This window comes from Barbatula barbatula (genome assembly GCF_947034865.1).
Source record: "Barbatula barbatula genome assembly, chromosome: 23".
Classification (NCBI taxonomy): domain Eukaryota; kingdom Metazoa; phylum Chordata; class Actinopteri; order Cypriniformes; family Nemacheilidae; genus Barbatula; species Barbatula barbatula.
This window is the reverse complement of record NC_136786.1, coordinates 19,556,806-19,581,016: the sequence shown is the minus strand read 5'-3', so window position 1 is coordinate 19,581,016 and position 24,211 is coordinate 19,556,806. Positions and strand designations below refer to the sequence as shown.

Below are 24,211 nucleotides of genomic sequence, written 5' to 3'. Positions count from 1 at the left end.
CCTACCCACAGTCACGCGTTACAAACACTTGAGCTGCAATGGCGGCCTGGAGATATATGAGGGATGAGATGAGTGTTAGTCACAGAGCGGAAAGACATGAAAGACCACATGTGCAAATATCCCAACCACATCTAGATTCCCTGACGTGACGGTCGGCTTGGCACGCGCGACCATCATAGCATCCGCATCAGTCATCAGTGCATGATGATGGCAATGATAATATTCAAATGAATGCTTACACAAACATGAAGTGACATCAAGTGATGGGAGATAATGAGTTTTGGGTGTTTATGGATGATGCTATGAAGGTCCCATGAACACGACAACCAATGAGATGCTTTTTCAGCTCGCTTGGTTCTGGCAGTTCGTCGGCGTATCGACCGTCGGGCTGTTAGAGATAGAGGGAGTTCACATTACCCACAATTAAGCTCTATTGATCGGCTTGTGACCAAAACGCACAGCGGCGCAGTCGTGGCACGCCGCTCACTGCGCTGGAATGCCCAGCTGTGTAACAGGAGAGCAGATCTGCTGTTTTGATAGCGCTCTGTTTAGGTTTAAAGACTAGTTTGAGAAACGTGTTACTGTTAAAACAAGACATCGCTGCCAAGAGTGAATTGATGGATTTAACTGTAATCCAATCGTACTAAATTTACGGGAACATGACGGACACGATGGGTTCCTAAATGATGAGTTTTGATATTTGCAAAGGTTGTGGATAGGAAATGCACAGTTGCAGAGGAAACACAGACATGCAGGTCAAAACACATGGAAGGAGTGTGTGTGTGTGTGTGTGTATGATAAGAGATTTGTTTTTGTGTTTGAAATGAAATATAAATTGGAGTCAAAGGCAATAAAAGCTCCCTGCATTGATTATAGAATTTAATCAACTAGATTACTCTTGAATTTGTGCTTTTAGCATTTTACAATTAAAACATTTTCAATTTAATTTAATTTAGATTTAGAATCAAAACCAAATTGATTCATTGTCGCAGATCTTATATTTATTCCACTACATAAAATACATAGTTTTTCACTGTATATAAACCATAGACAAACCTGGTAAAGGTGTCTAAATGAACACTATTTACTTTCTTTGGATATGATTCTTGCCTTATTGTAAACGATTCATCCGAAAACATTACTTTGTAATAAGAAATATTGTAATCTTTGTAACCCTTCACCAAAATGTATTTACTTTGCCACTTAAACCAACAACAAATATTTTGTAATCATTTGTAAACTTTGAAGAAAGGGAATGGTGTACCAGGCGTTCAAGCTCCAGTCCTCATTCACTTCCATTGTGAATAGAAACATTGGGCGAAAACATCATAAGATAAATTTCATTTTTGGGCGGATTTTTGGTTAAAATATGCACAACATAGTTATCTAATGATGTTCCTCATACGCTATGTACATGTTCACGGCCAAGTGTGGACAAGAAAACATTAAGCCAGACTGAACACAAGAGTATAAACATATACAACACAATCGAGGAGAGATGAAGAAATACAAAAAAAGAGAGACAGACAGAACTCACAATGGCCATCCCAACAGAGACTTCCAGAAGTCCAATATGGAGTTGGACTGAGCAAACAGCCTCATGCAAACAGCATTAGCACAGGACAGGTCAGTGCACACACACACGCACACACACACAGACACACACATACACACACACACACACACACTCGTCTTATAACAGTGGATAGCATTTAGGGATTATATTGCACAGGAAGAGATCACTTTAACGCCCAGAGCAATGCGTGTGTGTGTGTGTCTGTGAAATCCAGATATGGCGAGTATATTTAGATCTTAAATTGACTCCCATTGGTAAATCAGACACGTCGAGTATTTGATTCACTCTCTGTATCAATCCAAATGAACAGAGTGATGTCCATTTCAATGAGACGCTTTGGATCCGTTCCAAACTCTAGTGAGCTGCCTCCATGTCTGCTGTCTAGGCAGCGCTCTTCTGAGGCATCACGCTACGCTAACTGAAACCCAAGATTATAAGTGACTGATTTTAAAATGCTCTTCATGAGCGCTAATTCTGTTATTGGTCACTCATACGCCTCACACAAATATAGCTAAAGCACTGAGGAGATGTTGCCTTTTAGTGCTCAAATAAGCAGAAAGAAATCTAAAGTGCACACAAGTGTTGGGTGAAACTACACTTTCTTCTGTTTCTTAGTTTTTTGAAGTCTTGACTTTTATGGAACTACATTTTATAATAAATATGAGTCTGGCATCTTGCATTGTAAATGGTTGAGTGTGTCACAATGCATTCTGGATTGTATTACACAAGTGATGTCCTAAAAGCATGTTTTTTTCCGCCTCAGGTTAGATTACACCATCAAAGTATGAGGTGTGTGGTACAATTGAGTTTATTTGCAAAAACAGAATGAACGTTTAATGAACACAACCCAACTGTACTTTGATTGATGTTAACTGGAATGCACAATAAAATAACATGGTTTTTGAACAATTTTAAAAACGTTCATCTGTTTATGAAAATCAACTCTTCAAACTTTTAAGGTATTTTTTGGACAAAATCATTTTGGCAAATACCCAAACTACTGTACATGAATGATTTTGGGGTTCGTTTAAATATACAAATTTTTTGTTAAAAACAAATAAACTCTAAGAAAATATATCATGCATTCACTGAGGCTGTATTCCTTTTATTTCATTCTTATGGCACTTGACTACGTAAGATTTGTTCGTTTTGTGTGATATTTCTTTAAAGTCTTCTAAAAGATTCCCAAATCAAAGCCTCAGTTTACACTCCATGTAAAACTACACAACACGAATGTAAACATTTTATGAAATCTTTAACATTAAAATTAGAATAAACAGCGATCACTTTTGGCCCGACTGTATTTGCGAAGCTGCTTTTGGACTGGGCACACATTACTGGTTTTGTCTCCTGCTGTTCAGAACAACCTTTACATCACGCCTCTGATGCCTAAGAAGGCGGTTTATGCTGGACGCTCGCTAGGTTCTGGAACAGATCCTGTGGGGCAGCTTGGCTAAAGAAGAGACTAATGAGTTCACAATCCTGCTTTGGCCTGAATGAGCTGAACTCACTAACACACACAAACATATTCAACACCAGGCATTCAACAAAAACACCTTTTTCAGAAAATATCGGTATGTAGGCTCTGGATGTTAAAGTGATATAAAGGCACTCCACGCTCAAGCCCGGGATAAAGGCCGGGGTGTCGGGATGGAAGAGCTATCGTAGTTATACGGTTCGATCTTACCTTCTCACCGTCAGTCTGTCTGTGAGTCTGTCCAAATATCCCAGTGTCTGTCTGTCAACCAGTCAGTCACACGTCAGAATGTTACACAGAACACACACACCTCACAACAAAAGCTAACACACACAGAGCGTCATACACAGTAGGAGTTTCCGGGCTACGCTAGGAACTGAAGCAGGTTGAGGTCGTATGAGCAGATTCTCAGAGCTGTGTCGCACAACAACACTGTCGGTGTTCTTCTTCGGTGCTACATTGTCGTTTTCATCTCGGTTCCGCTTTCAAACGGTTCAAAAGTGGATCATGCGGCATTGGTAGCGTGACACAGAACAGAGAACGTTTGCTCATTTGAATTCACCGAGACCTCTATCGACCCCTGACCTTTAACCCCAGCCAGAAGATTCAAACACATCGCAATGGACACCTTAACAACATTTAAGTTACGTGTTCTGTACGTGTGCGTTGCCTCGGTGTGCATGTGCGTGAGTCCAGCATCGTGCCGGGGTTAAAGGTCACCGGTGGAGTGAGGAACACACATTGAAAACACAAAGCGACGTCACCACGAACACGACACACACACACACACATACAGCGAGGACCGGGTTAGACAGTAAAACAGTGAGAGAATATATGAAGAAGCCAACATACAAACGCGGGATATGACACAACCTGAAGAGAAAGACAATACAGAACGTGTGAGATCCCACTGAACGCACACACATACACACGCACATGCACGCACACACGCACGCACACTGCAGCAGGTTCCATTTGTAAATGCATTTGTCAATTGTCTTTGTTACGCAACTCTACAGTGTCCGAGTTTGTCCTACATACATGTTCATTTCATGACAGTACAAGGTTAGTACAACAGATCTGAATAAGTCTGAGTTAAGATCGGATTTTCATTCTCCTCTGAGCAGCACGTGCCGTTCGGAGTAATAAATATAAAATATAAAAGTTGTGTTTAGGATACAGACATTCAGTTTAAAATAACCTGAAAAACATGACCTCTACTACGATGTCCTTCTGGGGTTTGGGATTTTTCCATCATCTCATTTTCGTTTATGCTGAGTTTATACTTGCTTAGGTGATAAATGTTTCCAATGATTCATGACTGTCAAGAGTGAAACATCAGCAGTTTGACAAGTGAACAAATCTGTCTGGATCTGCAAAACTCAAGCTAATGTGTCGGTCAGAGAATGCGTGAAACCCAACCTTTACTCACATTCAGTGACATTATAAAACTTTTCTTTTCACATGACACTTGTTAGAATAACAACACAACATCAAGACATCAACACAATTATCAACAATGACACAGTCATGCAGATTTGGGTTTTGTGTGTAAATGTTTTTGTATTGGTATGACGTCATTGTGTTTCAGTGTGTGCCGGAGAGATTTGCGAGGTCCTTGAAGGTGACAGACCAGGGTCATGTTTTAGTGTTGAGATCAACAACATTACAAACAGAAGAAAAAATATGAATGAAAGAAAAAAAGGAGAGTAAAAATGTGCAAAAGAAGATAAGAAAAGGGAGGCAAGGGGGCAGTTCAATTATTATTATTATCGAAGACAAAATCATGATGTTGTGAAAGAAAATAAACAAGCACAATGTAGTCAATGTAGTGTCTGATGTTTTTAAGGGAGTTTTCACATTTTAGTCCATTTTAAAGGAACCAAAAGCACAGTGGAGGCTTGGTCTGGTGTCCGGTCCACCTTTCATTCCAAAAAATACAATATAAAATGAACTAGATTAGCAAAGTTGCATATTATATTGCCTAAATTAATAATAAAATCTGTATTTCATATAATTGGGAAATGACAGTTTCATTCATACTACGGTATACAAACTGCTTTTCCACCGATAAAACAAACCAAGTGTGAAAAGACCCTGAGAGTCTGGTCGTCTAATCTGTATTTTTGGCTCCACTTGCAGGAGCATCTTACATTACGACTGAAATGGTTTAAGGGACTTTATTTAGAGATGTTGCTATGGGCACGTTCAGGTAGCAAGCCATCTTGAATACCTATAGCGTGTTTGTTGTGTTTATGTTGGAGCAACAGGCTGAGATTGTGGGGAGATGTCGGTGGTTGGTCTGTGTGAATATGAGTCAGCATGTGTAACCGGTGTGTACGCACCTTTCCGCACATTCCCATCAGTGGGTCGGAACTCTCGAGTGTTGAGGAGAAAACAGGCTCTGTCCTGCTGGTACCGTTCTCTTGTTCGGCCCACCGGGCTGCGCTCATCTGGACTGAGAACCTGATCGATGGTCGGACAGTCTTCATTTGCTAAAGCGGCGCTTGCAGCATCTCCGTTCTGCTTTGAGTCTGAAGAGAGAGAAAGAGATTGATGTTGGTGTCCAGCCTGAACTCTTAGGAATACGTATTTTCATATTCACATTTGACACATTATCTGTGTATGTCAATCTCACCTCTGTTAATCTCTATGATTTCCTCCTGAGCTAGAGGGCAGCCCACATCACCCGTGAGCCCGCCTGTCCCCAGGACACCGCCCAGCACGTTACCCAGGATTCTCTGGGGCGAGGCCGTGGCCATGGCGAGGGCGTCCGGCCTACAGTAATTGGGCGAGCCGGGTTGCGGGGCTCGTGGGATGTGTTTGTTCTTCTTTTTGGGCAGCTTCTGCTTGGCCATTGCCAGCGAATAATACATGCCAAAGTTATTGACAATCACGGGCACGGGCATGGCAATAGTCAGCACACCCGCAAGGGCACACAGCGCCCCCACCAGCATGCCCGACCACGTCTCAGGATACATATCTCCATAGCCCAGCGTAGTCATGGTCACCACAGCCCACCAGAAACCAATGGGGATGTTTTTGAAGGTGGTGTGGTTGCTCGCCGTGGGGTCGTCGGGACTTGCTCCTATCCTCTCAGCGTAGTAGATCATGGTGGCGAAGATGAGAACTCCGAGGGCCAGAAAGATGATAAGAAGGAGGAATTCGTTGGTGCTGGCGCGAAGCGTGTGTCCGAGGACGCGCAGGCCCACGAAGTGACGCGTCAGCTTGAAGATACGCAGAATTCGGACGAAGCGCACAACCCGCAGGAAACCCAGCACGTCCTTTGCCGCTTTGGAGGACAGTCCGCTTAGACCCACCTCAAGGTAGAAGGGCAAGATGGCCACGAAGTCAATGATGTTCAACGCGCTCTTGAAGAACTCTGCCTTGTCAGGACAGAAGACCACGCGTGTGATGACCTCAATGGTGAACCAGACGACGCACACACCCTCCACGTACGTCAGCCAACTGTCCGTGACTACTTCGTACACGATCTCCTCTCTCGTTGTGTTCCCCTCCGTTACGTTCTCAGTTCTGTTGTAAATGGTGTTAAAAGCTTCATGTGTCTCCATGCAAAACGTAGAAATGGAGATGAGAATGAAGAGTAGGGATCCAAACGCCACATACTGCAGAATAAGAAGGAGAGAGAGAGAGAGAGAGAGAGAGAGAGAGAGAGAGAGAGAGAGAGAGTTAGCGAGAGAAAACAAACATCCATCATTCCAGTAAGTAGTCATTTAGCAGATGCTTTTATCCAAAAGCAACTTGCGGTGCGCTTATTGCTGGGACAACCAGCCCGCAGTAACTTGATGTTAAGTGCCTCGCTCAAGGACACAATGCTAATAACTCATGACTCCCTTCTGATGAGGGTCGAACCCTTTTTACTCTCCAACAAACCATCATCATATAGTGGCAAACCCACAACCTTTCGATAACTTCCCTTTAGTATAGGGACCAATTCTCACTTTCAACTAGTTGTTATTAGCATGCCTATTATTAGCATGTTGGCTGTTTATTAGTACATATAAAGCACATATTCCACATGACCGTATTCTACCTCCCCAATACCTAAAGGTAACAACTACCTTACTAACTATTAATAAGCAAAAAATAAGGAGTTTACGGAGGCAAAAGTCATAGTTAATGGTTTATTAATACCGAGTATTGGACCTTAAAATTAAGTGTGACGAAATTTATTTTATAAATTAAATGGATACATTAAAAAATGAATTAAATAAATGTAAATTAAATTGAATAAATTGAATCAAACATTAATAATAAAGGATATGAGACAGCTTTTGCGCCAGACAAATACTGTAAAATGAAAGGTTTTATCACATAAAATTACATGGTTTTCTTGTAAATGTATAGTGTTTTTCTGTATTGACTGTTTTACAGTATTTGAAAAATACAAGGGAAAATCTGTAAAACAAACTGAAAAAATCTGTACAATTACAAGTTTTACATTATATTTGAAAAATCTGTTAAATAAAAATAAAATGTTTTTTATCCTGTAGACTTGCCCTTAAAAAAGTTAATAAAAAGCTTTCTTCATTTATTAACCCTCATGTCATGTTTGACTTTTTTTCTTCCTTAGAACACAAAAGAAGATGTTTTGAAGAATGTTGGTTACCAAACAACACTGAACCCCATTGACTTCCATTGTATGAACACAAAACCACTAAGACATTTCTCAAAATATCCTCTATTGTGTTCCACAGAAGAATTAGTCACATACAGGTTTTGCATTTAATACCTTAATTGGTTCTGTAAAGTGGATGGATGTTACTTCAAAGATTCATTATGATGTGAATTTATAAATCACATTTGTAATAGATATGACTCTATCTGTAAACGGGCTAATGCATAATTAAGAGTCTTTCAATCAGATGGTTATTTGTGCTTGACATGATTTCATTTCCGTTAGACATTGATCGCTTGTGTACAGGATCAGTTTCCATGACCATAATGACAATGCAAAGTTTCATGTATCAATGACAACATATGGGCTCTATGATCTATACATCCAATGATAAGTATTGTTAAGACAATATCTTTTCTATAGTTGGAAACAGATCACAACTTTTAATGGCAGAAACTGCTGTACAGACCTTCACACCAGTGAGATTTGGGTAAAAATGATCCAACATGTTCCCAGATTGTTTGCAAAGAAAGTCTGTGTTCCCAAAAGTTTAACTACTTGTCCATACAGATATAAATGGATGACTTCATGATGTTTCCAGATGGTTATTTAGTTTAGTCTGTTTTTGTTGGAAACTGCAGGTCTGTCCTCTGAACACACAAAATGACAGCAGAATAGTTTGAACGCTGTAGCTTGGACGTAAAGATCACCGGGTGTGTGACCTGAACTTCTCTGAGCAAGATGACCGGATTCTTCACTTTGAAGATGTTAAGCCTAACCACATGTATCGATCATTTCACATTTGTCTTCACTTTGTCTTAAAGACTTGAGTTTAATTGATTTTTTAAGTTCCCTTACAATGATGTACGGGTTTCTGGATGAGGGTGAAACACGACAAAGGATGGAAGGTCAGGACAGTATTAAAGTTTTTCTCAATTGTTTACACACATTTTCTGAAAGCCTCATATTCTCAGAACTCTACACAAAAAAAAAACCACAAACACAATGGGCAAAACCCCTCAATTCTCCTCCAAAAGGAAACTTTAGATTCAAAACAATGTTCTTTCTTCTCAAAATGGTATTTTATTTTCAAATGACACACAAACCATCATATGAATAAACATTTATAAGAACCAGTTGAACACTGATGTGCTCTTTATAAAACACTATAATGAATGGAAAACACTTCTCCGTTCATCATAATGACTTTGCTCTTTATATGGTTCAGTGTTACACTTACTACAGACAGTACATATATAAGTGTGTTGTAAAATATTTTTTGTATATATATATATATACTCATATATATATATATATATATAAATATATATACAAAATAGATTTTATAGTCAGAACACACAAATACACAATAACTAATATATTAAATTTTTCCAACAAAAACAATGTCCAGTGTACATCCCAACCAACGCAAAGTTGCACATACAGTGGTGTACATACAAAACAACAGAAGAATTGACTGTATACAGTTACAGTAAAAAGACGATGATGCATCTTCTCTTGGGTTTGGGTCTGACCACAGCACATCATCCACATCACAAGCAATGTTTCTCAGTCCAGTCATGAAAAGCATCAGCTGCTATATCTCCACATGTGTCTTCTATAGCTTGGAGAAGGTGTATAGGCGTTTGTGACAGGTGTTTACACATGTGATGAGTCAGTGTTCATATTTGAATGGCAGTGTGTTCCTTGTGAAAACAAGAGATTTTTCTGCCTGAAAATTGTGCCAAATGCAGAGAATTGTGTGTAGTGTTTTGAAAAAAGTGTGTTTTAGATCTACAATGTGAGTGTAAAGCAGGAGTTGTGCTTGTAGTTTAGCAGAATTGGTTCAGGGGGTTGGTGCATGAGTTACATGTTGTGTGTCTCAAGTACCAATATTTGTGTGTAAACAATCGAGAAAAACTGTAATGTCATCATTTTCTCCCCCTCAGATTATACCAGACTTTTAAACATTTCTTTATTCTGCTCAACACAAAGGACGATATTTGGAAGAATGTCAGTAACCAAACCGATCTCGTCCCCCGTCTACTGCCAAAGTAGAGATAATAAATAATGTATTCGTGTCTCTCTCTCTCGTGTCTCTCTGTCTCGTGTCTCTCTCTCTCGTGTCTCTCTGTCTCGTGTCTCTCTCTCTCGTGTCTCTCTTTCTCGTGTCTCTCTCTCTCGTGTCTCTCTGTCTCGTGTCTCTCTCTCTCGTGTCTCTCTGTCTCGTGTCTCTCTCTCTCGTGTCTCTCTTTCTCGTGTCTCTCTCTCTCATGTCTCTCTGTCTCGTGTCTCTCTCTTTCGTTTCTCTCTGTCTCGTGTCTCTCTCTCTCGTGTCTCTCTGTCTCGTGTCTCTCTCTCTCGTGTCTCTCTGTCTCGTGTCTCTCTCTCTCTTGTCTCTCTGTCTCGTGTCTCTCTGTCTCGTGTCTCTCTGTCTGTCTCTCTCTCTCTCTCTCTCTCTCTCTCTCTCTCTCTCCCTCTCCCTCTCTCCCTCCCTCTCTCCCTCTGTGTGTCTCTCTCTCTCTCTCTCTCTCTCTCTATATCGTGTCTCTTTCTCTCTATCTCTCTCTGTCTCGTGTATCTCTGTCTCTGTGTGTGTCTCTCTCTCTCTCCCTCTGTGTCTCTCTCTCTCTCTCTCTGTGTGTCTCTCTCTGTCTCTCCCTCTCTCCCTCTGTCTCTCTCTCTCTCTCTCTGTGTGTCTCTCCCTCTCTCCCTCTCTGTCTCTCTCTCTCTCTCTCTCTGTCTCTCAAGATTCAAGATTCAAGATTCAAAAAAGCTTTATTGGCATGATAAAAAGTGTTTTACATTGCCAAAGCAGGAAGATTAAATATAAACATTCTGTATAAAATGAAATAAGAGTTTTCTATATAAGAAACAATATGTACACATCAATACAGACATAAAAGTGTGAAGTATTGACAAAAGTTCTTAGTGAAAGTGACAGGATCCTGTCATAAGTGTCAGTTTGTGTGTGTTGTGTCAGTGTTGTGTGTGTTGTGTCAGTGTCAGTGTTGTGTGTGTTGTGTTGTGTCAGTGTTGTGTGTGTTGTGTTGTGTCAGTGTTGTGTCAGTGTTGTGTGTGTTGTGTGTATTGTGTGTGTTGTGTTGTGTCAGTGTTGTGTTGTGTTGTGTCAGTTTTGTGTTGTGTCAGTGTTGTGTCAGTGTTGTGTCAGTGTTGTGTGTGTTGTGTCAGTGTTGTGTGTGTTGTGTCAGTGTTGTGTGTGTTGTGTCAGTGTTGTGTCAGTGTTGTGTGTGTTGTGCTGGTTGTTGCTCTTCTGTCGTGACAGGACTAGACGTATCTCGCCGTCAGGTTTGAGCTGATGGGCTTTTCTCCCAGTATGTATGAGATCTTGTCCTGTTGTTGTGTCAGTGTTGTGTGTGTTGTGCTGGTTGTCGCTCTTCTGTCGTGACAGGACTTGACGTATCTGGCCGTCAGGTTTGAGCTGATGGGCTTTTCTCCCAGTATGTTTGAGATCTTGTCCTGTTGTTGAAACTGCTTGAAGTCTTTGTGGAAGTTTGTGAACTGGGGGAAGAATGTTTCTCTGATGTCCGTATAGTTTGGACACGAGGTTAAGAAGTGCAGCTCTGTTTCCACTTGTCTCTGTGTGCAGTGTGGACACAGTCGCTCTTCTCTTGGAGTCCATGTCTGTCTGTGTCGGCCCGTCTCCACAGTGAGCTTGTGTTCACTGAGTCTGTACATGGTCAACACTTTTCTTAGTTTAGGGTCTGATACGCTTTTGAGGTATTCTGCCGCTTTATATTCTCTGTTTAATGACCGATAGCATTCAAGTTTACTTTGCTGAGCTGTTGCTTCTGTCCAGTGTTTGAGATATTTTTCTTTTTGTGTTTTTATCATTTGGTTAATTCTGGCTGGAGTTTGGGGTTCAGTTGGACACGTTTGGGGTTTTAGAGTTAGTTCTGAGATCAGTTGGATGAGACAACTTTTCTCTGGGTTCAGCTCCTGATGACGTAAGGCTTTGTGATGGAGTGATTCTGTATCGCTGTTCTTAAGGTGGTTATAGAATTTAATCGCTCTTTTTTGTATTTTAATTATTAGAGGATATAGTCCTAATTCTGCTCTGCAGGCGTTGTTTGGGGTTTTGCGTTGTACCCGTAGAATGTTTTTACACATTTCTGTTTGCAGGGTCCCATTTGGTGAACTCTTGGTTGGTGAGGGGACCCCAAAGTGCTATTGGTTCTATAACGGATTGGATAATTTTAAGCCAAATTCCAGCTGGGATGTCGATTTTTATATTCCTTTTGATAGCGTAAAAAGCTCTTTGTGCCTTGTCTCTCAGGTCGTTCACTGCCTTGTTTATGTATATTCTCTCTCTCTCTCTCTCTCTCTCTCTCTCTCTCTCTCTCTCTCTCTCTCTCTCTCTCTCTCTCTCTCTCTCTCTCTCTCTCTCTCTCTCTCTCTCTCTCTCTCTCTCTCTCTCTCTCTCTCTCTCTCTCTCTCTCTCTCTCTCTCTCTCTCTCTCTCTCTCAACCTGACCTAGTTACAGACTGCTGCAGTAACCAGCGTTCCCAGGCTACATCTCTCTCTCTCTCTCTCTCTCTCTCTCTCTCTCTCTCTCTCTCTCTCTCTCTCTCTCTCTCTCTCTCTCGGATTCTTAAACTAGAGACATGTTTGAATCCTATTCGACATTTCAGTGAAATCGTTGCAGTGTGACTCACATACAACCACTAACACCACCATGAACGTTTTGTTCGGACTATTTGGTGTCTCTGGTCTTTGGTGCAGGAAGGGAAGCTAGCGCAGTGGTTGTCATGGAGACAGTGTTGAAGCTGTTTTGCAGTAAACAGCGCGTCATTAGAATCACGTTGACACTCGTGTGCACGTTCCCACGCACCAACCAGAAAAGAGCAGAGGGTACGCTACCCCACCAACCTAGAGCTGATCGCTCACAGCGATCACAGCAGTGTGTAGAAATCACACACACAGCATCCGCTCGTCTCAAACACACACACAGCATCCGCGATTTACTCTGGACAGATTTGTTAATCCAGCATGATGTAGCAAAGGATATATTGACTTTTGAGCTCAGTTTGGGTTTGAGATATTTGGGTCATCAGGAGATATAAACAAGTTTCTATTTGCTCTCCAGTGATCTCATTGATGTCTTTGAGACTGAGATAACAAAGAGCTATGCTTTTTATTTCTAACTTTTTATCTATTTCTCTTTTTATTTATAACGTCAACCCTTCGTTGCATCATAAAACATTCACCTAAAATCATTATCCTCCAACACTGTATCCCACAATGCAGTGTGCTCAGTACAATCTCCAATCACCAACAGTGTGTTCAATTAATAATGCAAATGTTTGTATATCAAAATGTGGGTAGTAGTAGTAAAAGCCAATAATAAAGACATGGTTCCACAATGAATTTAAGATTACCTTCTTATAATATGGGTGAGAGAGTAAAGAGGGAGTAAGAGAGGAGGGGGGTGAGAAAGTTGGTTAGAGGGAGAGAGAGAGCAAGTGAGGGAGAGGGCAGAGAGAGATGAGAGTGATCGGTCAGTTGATGTAACACAGGACACTGCGGGACACTGAAGGTCACATGTGTGTGTGTGTGTGTGTCAGCCTGTTGTACAATATCAGTTCGCACGGGTCACAGGTACATTAGAAGGATGTGTGAATGACACTCATAATCCCAAATTACAGATGAGTCTAAATTGAAACATCCGAGTTTCTAACACAAAGCTAACATGAAACATGTTCAAATACATGTGAAAACATAAGACGTGTTGCGTGTAGCATGTGGACTGTCTAAGCATCCTCTGTTTTGTATTCTCTCTAGAACACTGCAGTGTTGCCACGCACGTTTGTCCTTGCGACACAGCGCCCACCCCCTTCTCTGCCTGCCTCTAACTCTCTCATCTCATTCACTCACCTCTTTACTTTCTCTCCATCCCTCTCTCTATCTTTGTCCTTAATCTAACAGAGAGCTTTTGTGACCAAAATTGCTTTGTAAGGGAAAAGACAGTCACAGCGCGCACACACGCATGCAAACGTGTAGAACAACAGTGGAAATACATTGAGAGTAACCTGTTTATATACCTGTATGTATATGCGGGTTTACTGAGATGAGTCAAAGTGATGAATTCAGCATTGGCTACCCTGGGATCTGTCGCATCTATCCTGAACGAGCAGATGGCATCAAGCACACACACACAATCCTGTGCTTTCCTAAAAAGGCTGTTAATGGGGGCGCCACACAAGGGGGGGGGGGCGCCATTGTGCACAAAATATTATTTAATGATTTTCTTTTAAAACACTATAAATAATTAAATAATATTTTTTTATAAAGTTTATATAAAACTTAGGGTTAGGTTAACTTTGTCTAGCATTTTAACGAGTTCAACAAATAGATTTGATTTAAATCAAGTTATTATGTCAACCACTCATGACCATCACATGACCAAATGGAGCAAACAAAGAAACGAGGTGCAGAACAGAACAAAACAAGTAAATTGACAAGTCAAATCAAGACAACGATGTCCAAGTGGATAGATATCGATTGTATATAATTTCATCTCTGTAAATCTTAAAGTTAGTTAACGTTGCCTGAGAGCTAGTTAATATCACATCATCATCGTTGTATTCATGTTAATAACAGTTCACCTCCACATATCTCTGTCACTTGTAAACTAAATCTATGTTTGTGAATGAGCTTTATAATTCAGTTCGGGGGGGGGGTCTGAGAAGATTGTTAAAGCTGTTAATTCTCCCACTATCACGCAAATAAGCCAGTTGTCGGGCTCTTCATTATACGACAGATGCGTCTTCTTCCCCATCTGACGCGAGCTGTCTAGTTTAAACATTAGGCCCGTGTTCTTCATCTGACGCGAGCAGATCCGTCTTCTGTAAGTTACAACACGAGCTGAGGCGTCTTCTCCAAACCAAACATTTTTCCCCAAACATGACACACAAGCCGTTAGAAACACTCACACTGCAACAGTCTTACACACTGCTGAGATCATTACTAAACCTCTTATTGGGATCCAACAATCATTTGACAGCTTGGTGTTTAATACAATATACAACATAAAAGAGTGCAGATAGAGCTAAATACAACAATGAGCGTTAGTGTCAATATATATATAAATTACACTACTGTTAAGTAATCTTAGATGAAGTAGATGATATTACAAGACAAGAAAAGTAATAAACTAAAGAACAATATGAACATGCAACACAATACAGAACTGCGCAAATCACATTTACATTCAGACATTTAGCAGATGCTTTTATACAAAGAGACTTAAAGAGAAGATAAAGGAAGCAATACAGTAAAGCAAAGCGATTTGTCAATAGGAGGCAATGTAAATAAGATGGCATCCTCGGCACCTTTGGCCCACTTTGGTAAAAGTATACTATAGCAGATTTTAAAAGTTATTAGTCGTCTCTGAGTTCTGCAAAAATACAGAACAGGTACAGAAGCTTCCTTTATTTATTTGTGTTTTGATGTATGTTATCCATCTTATTTCGTTTTTCAAAAAATCTTTACTAAACTAAAGTAAAGTTTCAGTAAAAGTATGTTATAGATGCAAATCTGATCGTTACCTTCACGAGACTTAAAATATAACTAGAATGACTCCAAAGATAACATACAACTTGTCTACGGATTTTGTATTTGTTGTGTGTTGGGGGGCGCCAAAACTGATCTTGCACACCCCTCCGAATACCTGCAAACAGTCATACACAAAATCATTTAACAAGTACATTTGAATGCATGACTGGTGTGTGTAGGGGTTTATTTTGCTATAGAATCTTATACTAAAAATATATTTTGCTTTAAAAGTGAAAAGGTTAGTACAGTCTTTTATGTATATACAAAGTCTGCTTTGTCCTCTTCCAGAAAATGATGTAAATGTGTACGTTTTGACACTCTTAGATCCCTTATCCATACTGAATGTCCACCTGTTCAAGGTTTCGCCTTTTGCATTGGTACAGTTTGCGTGTTGTAACCCAGGACACAAATACTTTTGTGAGTCAGCAAAATATAAAAAATATATATTCTAAACAGAAAATAAATGAGAAAATAAATGGGATACTTCTACCGAAAATGAAAATTCTGTCATGAATCCAAATCTGTAAATGTCTTTGTTTGGTTGAACCCAGAGAAAGATATTTGGAAGAATGCATGAGGACCCCATTGACAACGATAGTTGGAAAAAACACAACGGTGGTCAAAAGTGCCCCAGAACCGTTTGCTGTCCTACATTCAAAATAATTTTTCAACAGAACAAAACAAATTGTACAGTATTTTTTCTACTATGGGAGTCAATGGGGGTCGAGATCTGTCTGGTTATAAACAAATATCTTCCAAATATCTTTCCCTGTTTCATCAAAACAAAGACATTAATACAGATTTGGAACAACTTGAAGATGAGTAAATGATGACAGAATGTTTATTTTTGGGTGAAATATATCCCTTTAATGACATCTTCATGAGTTTAAATGACTCAGTGAGTGACCGTCAAACAGACGCCTGGTTAAGAGCATCAATTACTTCCAATAGTAAATGTCAGTATTTATTTATCTTACGATACTTAAGTATTACTTTTAAATAACACTTTACAAGGTTGTGTCTGTTAACATTCAAAAGCAATGAACTTAAAATGAACTATACAGTTTTTGAGCATTTATCAATCATTGGCAATGTTACTTAAAGGAACAGCTCACCCAAAAATGGCAGTCAATGATGTCCCAGAACTGAAAATTTCTAACATTCTTCCAAACATTGTTTTCTGTGTTCATCAGAACAAAGATATGTTTACAGTTTTGGAACATGTGGAAGGTGAGTATATTATGACAGAATTTTCAGTTTTGGGTAAACTATACATTTGATGTAAATACAATATTTTAAGTTTTGGCCAGTGATGAGCAGTATTACTTACATTTGGGACTAGAAATTAAGAAATCTTCAGATAATATATTAACCGGTGCTATATTTTGATATGCTCAGCCATTTAGACAATGGACACTATGATCCCAGATAATAAAGATGAAGCATCTATATGTTTGTATGTGTTTGAGTGAGACTACAGGGTGTGATAGCGCTGCTCTGATGTGTCTCAGCAGGATATGATCTCACCGCCACAGGAAGTTCCAATTATCACCGAGATGAAATTACACAGCAGGTTCGAGCTCAGGTTCCCGGCGGAGCGGACATGAAACTGAAGAGATTGAGTCATTGCCACACACACACACACACACACACACACACACCTGTGTCAGGGAAAACTGAAACGCCTCGTGTTCAATCTGCCAAAGGTCTGGCGCCAATCGTTCACACTCGCAGGAGTCAGTCTAGTGTAAGGTATACATGACCAATAGTGCACAGACGAGTAAATCTGTGTGAGCGCATGGGCAAAATATGTCTCGTAGTGTGTATATTGAGAAATAAAGCTCCTAATGCCCAATGGGCGTCTTTGGGTTTCAGCAGAAAGAGTTGTGACAGGGAGTAGAGAGGGAATGACTCAAACATTGCTGGTAGAGTTACAACCAATCGATAAAACGCAGAGAAGAGAAGTTTGTTCTCATTCACAATATTCAATTACTCGCCATGAGTTTTTAGAATGGAGGCATGCCAGAGTTGGCATGATATCTCGCCAGGCATATTGGTGTTTAGAAAACAATCTGAAGGATTGGAAAGATCAGAGTTTTTTTCATATAATTGCTTTGGACAATCAAAACTTACATTTAAATCCATGAAGAGTCTGGAGGTGTAAAATTAATGTAGATCGTAGAGGTAAAACAATCTGGATTTGAATCAAATTGATGAGAAATGTTTGAGAAGATATTGAGATCATCAATAATATTGACCTCTATTAACTTGACAACTCTGAGCTCAGTCTGAGACATTGTTGAGATCTCTCCTGAAGCTCTAATGACAGACACATTTGTGCGATTTCTCCAGACAAATATCTGAGACGCTCTCGGTTTAACCTCATTGATGTCTAGGAGAAACAACTCAGATGTTAAAGAGATCTCATCTTTCATTCGGTCTTATGGCCAGCCTCTCTCAAGAACCCTGGTGCCACCACCGATCATTAAAGTACCCGTCAAGGGCATGAGGATAAAAGAGAGGGACGGCTGCTGGAATCGGCCATGGAACATGACAGTACACTTGTCTTTGTCAATTAAGCAACCAGGAGCCCGAAAGCCGAGCCCCTGGGAGAAGACGAATCCACTGGCTCATCCGCCTGCTCTCTACAGCCAAGTCAAGACTGAGAATGAAATATTGATGGAACAGGGCGCCAGTGTCTCTGAGCTCAGGTATGGAACCCTGAGACTCTACAAACACAAGCATGAAGCACCTCATCAATGAGCTGTAGATGAAGCAAAGCCAAACCACAGCCGTCTAACAAACACCAACATGAAGTCTGTTGCTTTGGATTGGTTTGACTCCTGCTAGAATGAGCTTTACACTTTGCACCACAATCATTTAAAACACGAAATGTTGGGATTGGCTGAATATCTGGATGGGGAAGTTCAAGATCATTTTGAAATGTCACTATGCTATTCAAATCGTAGTTAATGTTTGTGACACTTTTGAGATCTCAGTCATATTGTTTCTTAGGAGAAACATCTGAGACCTGAGCAAACGTTCTTCCGCAGAACACAAAAGAAGATGTGTTGAAGACTGTTGTTAACTGGACCCCATTCACTTGCAATGGTTCTGTGTCCGTACAATAGAAGTGAAGGGGTCCAGTGCTGTTCGGTTGCCAACATTCTTCAAAATATCTTCTTTTGTGTTCTGCAAAAGAAAATACTTTTCATTTTTGGGTGAACTTTGCCTTTAAATACATTTACATTGAGTCATTTAGCAGATGCTTTTATCCAAAGCGACTTACAGAGAGTTCAGGGAGCAATAAGCGATATGTCATAAAAGAGCAATAGTACAATAGGTGCTAATACAAAGTTACTAGTTTCAACAAAAGCCAGAACAACACCTGTGGAGAGAAGAGGGATAGGGTTTTTTTAGATCTACCTGTGAGTTTTTTTATTATTATTAAGTCACTGCTTTCTCTTAACAAAACCAAAATCCCTGACAAAATATCACAAAGAGCTGCCCAAAGCAGTTAGTTAAATATAAGTTAGGAACTCGGGCACGCCGCGGACAGGATCAGGAGATGTCCCAGGACCCTGAGGGCCGGTGTGTATCAACTCTGATGGGAAAACTGTTGATAGAGGCAGACTCCATGCTAACGATACCCACAATCAGACTCCACTGGAACATCAATAAAGATTCAAAGATTAATGTGACCTTCATATGCTAAGATGCTTTTGGTCAAACATACAGTACATTATGAAAGCAATGATATCGGTGACAATGGATGGATGAAACCGGACCTAATTCCAGAAATAATGCAATTTATACCATGCATAGCAACAAACCACATGTATGAGATCAGAAAGGATAATCAGACATATTTACATTTACATTTAGGCATTTGGCAGATGCTTTTATCCAAAGCGACTTACATTGCATTATCCTATATATTTATACATATGGGATCCAACACACAACCTTGAGTTGTTAACGCAATGCTCTTACCACTGAGCTCTATTATTTCTCCTTGACATCAATGAGATGAAATGAAGAGCAAATGGACACATGCTTAAGTCTCATTTGTGTCTCAGATAAAGAGTCAGAAATGTCACAAGCAGGCCCGCCGATAGGGGGGGACAAACGGGTCTGTTGTCCCGGGCCCAGGATAGGGGGGGGCCCAGACGGTGAAGCTGGAACTAGTGAAGTCAATGTAGAGCAAGGTAAGAAACAGAGAGGAACATGAGAGGAGAGGAACAGCAGAGGAGAGGAACATGAGAGGAAGAGCAGAGGAGAGGAAGAGCAAGGGAAAAGGAGAGATCTGGGCACGGGGGGGCCCATCTAAGATTATCTTGTCCCGGGCCCAGGCAAGACTGTCAGCTGGCCTGGTCACAAGTATGTCTGTCACTGGAGTTTGAGAAGAGACGTCAACAATGTGTCAAACTGACCTCAGATTGGTCTCGTCTGCCAAAAGTCAATATGATTGAGGATCTCAATATCAACGCAAACATTTCTCATCAAATTGACCCAAATCCACATGATTTTACCTTTACAGTCTACATTCATTTACATGAAACTCTTCACGTGTTTGACCAATTGTCTTATTTGTTTCTGTATTTATTTTCAAAAGCAATTATATGAGAAAGATCTGAGACTAAGCTGATCCTGAAATGAAGCACAACTCCATCTCCCGAGCTTTAAATGAGTAACATCCGAGCAATGAGAGACTGTTAATGGCAATTTCTCAGGCTCATCTCTGCTCATGGCTTTCAATGGCATGTGAGAGAAAACGTCTCGGTTACGTATGTAACCTCTGTTCCCTGATGGAGGGAACGAGACGTTGTGTCGAAGCCGACAGATGGGGTTCGCCCTTGAGAACCAATCATCTCTGACTGTTTTGAAAAGGCCAATGAAATTGGCGAATGAAATTTGCATGCCGGGCTCCACCCCCGGATATCCGGGTATAAAAGGGGAGCCGGCGTGCTCATTCATTCACCTTTTGTGCTGAGGAGCCTGAGAGCATCTCGTGACTGCTGCAGCGAACGGCTATTGTAGTGGCATGAAGGACACAACGTCTCGTTCGCTCCATCAGGGAAAAGAGGTTACATACGTAACCGAGACGTTGCCTTTCTGTCAGTCTCTCGACGTTGTGTCGGGATGGGGTTCCTATTGAAAACGCCATGGCACTAGCCGCGTCACAATATCCAGCGAAGCGACGTTGACCAGCCTAGGCGAGTCTGACGTAAGCGCTCTCGCGAAATTGTAACCTTCTAGTAGGCAGACAGGGGGTCCCAGAGCTTTAGCAAGATGGGTAGCCCCTGCCCTCGGCCATCTCAGACGGCACCATTGGCGAGAGCCATCCGGTACCGTAGGACCACTGGGTAAGCGCTATTCCCTCAAGGGGGAGGTGCGCTACGGAGACCAGTTCCCACCCTTTAGGGGGGAAACAGTGGAGGATCAACATGGTCTTACCGGCAGGGAAGAACTCATGGGAGGTATGTGCGGGATGCCGCAAGGTGGATGTCCACCTGGGGGAGGTCATGGGTTCCAGAAGGGGAACCAAGTCATGACGAAATCTCAGACGGAACCACCCTGCTGGGGGGTTACTACGTCTGGAGCACTGAGGTCGGTTAGAGCTACACGTGGCTAACTCAGCTTGGGCCTGCCAAAGGTGGCAGGCTACTCCGCCCAGCCCACTGCCTTGAGGGCTTAGTGATGGATGGAATGCCTATTCTTCGCCCGAGGGGAAAGAAGGGAGGCAGATGATCGCGCACTGACCCACGAGGGGATGGCGCTCTTCACAGGCGTACGCCCTTCCGGCCGCCGGTCTCACCTGGTATTACCCTGTAAGACTCGAGCTGACACCGGTTCCACGCGGAGGTTGTAGAACCTCGCGAATGGCGCCTCTGAAGCTCTGCGTGCAGTCCACGTAGAGGCGGAAGGCGCGTACTGGACACAACACGGATGGGGTTGGGTCTTCTTTCCCGGTGGGGAGCGCCTGCAAGGTCACCACCTGGTCCTGGAAGGGAGTAGTGGGAACCTCGGGCACGTAGCCGGGCCGGGGTCTCAGGGTCATGTGAGAATCACCGGGCCCGAAATTTAGGCAATCTGTGGATACGGAAAATGCTTGCAGATCCCCCACCCTCTTGATGGATGCGAGCGCCATTGGGAGAGCCGTCTTCATCGTGAGATGAGAAAGAGCGGCCTCTCCGAGGGGCTCGAAGGGTGGCCTCTGAAGGCCCGCCAGGACCACATTGAGGTCCCACAAGGGTACGGAGCGCGGCCGAGGTGGGTTAAGCCTCCTCGCGCCCCTGAGGAACCTGATGATCAGGTCATACTGCCCTAGAGGTTTTCCAGCAACTGGTTCGTGATGAGCGGCGATAGCGGCTACATACACTTTCAGTGTGGAAGGGGAGAGATTACTCTCCAACCTCTCCTGCAGGAAGGACAGCACGTGCCTGACCGAGCAAATCCGTGGGTCTTCTCTGTGAGAAGAACACCAAGACAAGAAGAGGCGCCACTTAAAGGCCTGAGTGATGGTCTCCACCACCGCGGGGGGTAGACCACTCAGGAGCTCCTCGTCCCATCCTGGAGCCAGACGTGGAGGTTCCAGAGGTCTGGTCTCGGGTGCCGCAACATGCCCTTCCCCTGCGAGAGAAGGTCCTTCGTCAGGGGAATTTGCCAGGGGGGAGTTGTCGTCAGAAGCATTAGCTCCGAGAACCAAGTCCGGTTGGGCCAGTACGACGCAACTAGTAACACTTGATGCTCCTCTACCCTGACCTTGCACAGGACCTGGGTCATCAGGACCTGTGCAATGAGGCTCACTGGGGGGAAGGCGAACTTCCACTTGTCCCGTGGCCAGCTGTGCGCTAGGGCATCCGTGCCAGGGGGGGCCTCGGTCAGGGAGTACCAAAGCGGGCAATGGGTGGTGTCCAGGGCATTGAGACTTCGTCACCTGCTGACTCCAAAGGAGGAGGCGTCGGGCAAGTTGCGTTAACTGCCGTGAGCGGATACCACCCTGGTGGTTGATATACGCTACAGCAGTCGTGCTGTCTGATCGGACCAGTACTTGCTGGCCCTGCACGAGGGACCGTAGTCCTCTCAGGGCCAACAGAACAGCTAACAACTCTAGGCAGTTGATATGCCAACACAGGTGGGCCCCCGTCCAGCGCCCCGACACTGTGTGCCCTTTGCACACCGCACCCCAACCCTGTAGGGAGGTGTCGGTCATCACCACGACGCGCCTCGGGACCTGCCCCATAGGGACGCCAGTCCGTAAAAAGGTCACTGATGACCACGGGGTTAGGATACGACGGCAGAGAGGCGTAATGCGGATCCGCCTCCTGCCTTTGTGCCACGCTCTCTAGGGAACCCTGTAGCTAGTGCTGAAGCGGTCTCATGTGCATCAACCCGAAGGGGAATTACCCCCGCCGAGGATGACATGTGGCCCAGGAGCCTCTGAAACAGTTTCAGGGGGACCGCTGGTTGCCGCCTGAAGAGGTTCAGGCAGTTCAGCACTGACTGTGCACGCTCTGAAGTGATTACCCTCGTGGAGCTCCTTCAGTCCCTTGGCCTGATGGACCTGCAGGGTGGCCATGGCATGAAGAGCTGAGTGAATGAGCACGCCGGCTCCCCTTTTATACCCGGATATCAGGGGGTGGAGCCCGGCATGCAAATTTCATTCGCCAATTTCATTGGCCTTTACAAAACAGTCAGAGATGATTGGTTCTCAAGGGCGAACCCCATCTGTCGGCTTCGACACAACGTCGAGAGACCGACAGAAAGGGAACCACCGCCTGTACCGCTGTCACACCTGCTGTCAGATACCGGAGTTATTTGTGCTGTAATGAATGATGTCACACTGCAAATACTGTAGAAAACATTTATTTCCTTCACAGATTGTGTCAAAGAATCTATGGCAAGAGCATATGAGATATCAATGCACTGCTCTGACACAAATAGAAAAAGGGTCATATTAGTCTTAACCTCTAATGTCAATATTAATGAGACACATATCGATCACCATGGGACTGTTTTTAAAGCATGTATCAGAGGATTGGTTCTCAATAACCTTCAGAAGTGTCACAGTTTAACTTGCGATGCAGTCAGCTGTACAATGCATTGTGTGTTGATCAGATCCATTCTAACAGACAACGACAGGCCGATCAATAAAAGATCAATCAATAGCAGAAAGTGGGGGATGTGGACAGCTGCTGCCTTTAGTCATAATTGAAGATGTTGAAATGAGTCCATAAAGCATCTCTCCTGTATTCCCCCTCTCTCGTCCTCTCCTTTCTGACCACTCCCCCTCTTAACATCCACTCTCTCCTGTAATCCATCTTTCTCTCCGCTCCATCCCTCTACCACTGCTTCTTTCTCATATTCCATCTTCCACTCCCAGTATATCTCAACGTCTCTCGCTCCACTGCACAGCTCTGACTGCGTAGAGGGTGGAATTGCGGCACTGTGTATGTGTGTGTGTGAGGCAAGCTGGCGTGTGATGGTCAGAGGAAGGACTGGTGCTGGTATGAATAACATGTACATTATCGCTCAGCTCATAAATGTTTCACACTTCACCCGTGCCGTGAATCTCCAGCAACCGCCATTAAATCACGTCAATAACATCCTTCCAGTCACCTCTCCGCTGTCCCCCAGCTGCCCGCTTCACTACAGCACTTATTCTGCAAGATCTCTCTTTGTCTTCTTACAGTGCTGGTATGCCTCAGACTTTCAGACGCTTTCCTTGAGAAATCCTGTTCTGTTGAGGTGATTGTATTAATGGACATGCATATATCAGCTAGTTTGGTTAATATTTGCCTATTTTAACTCATGTGTGTTATTCAATAAACGAGATGATGCGATTATCGTTTCAACTTTAGACATTTTTTACCCATATCCTACATTTGTAGTAATAATTTTACCAAAAACAATCATGAAGAGTTTATGGTAACACTTATTA

At 42.7% G+C, this 24,211-nt stretch overlaps 1 protein-coding gene across 1 annotated transcript in view; it reads right to left on the bottom strand.

The window, feature by feature from the left end:
* Positions 1–24,211, bottom strand: part of kcnc3b (potassium voltage-gated channel, Shaw-related subfamily, member 3b) — a 43,576-nt gene that overhangs the window by 8,990 nt on the left and 10,375 nt on the right. The window contains exons 3-4 of the mRNA XM_079487581.1: positions 5,692–6,679; positions 5,399–5,587 (exon numbers count right to left, since the gene is read on the bottom strand). Coding sequence (XP_079343707.1) covers positions 5,399–5,587; positions 5,692–6,679 — 1,177 coding nt within the window. The remainder of the gene's footprint in view (positions 1–5,398; positions 5,588–5,691; positions 6,680–24,211) is intronic.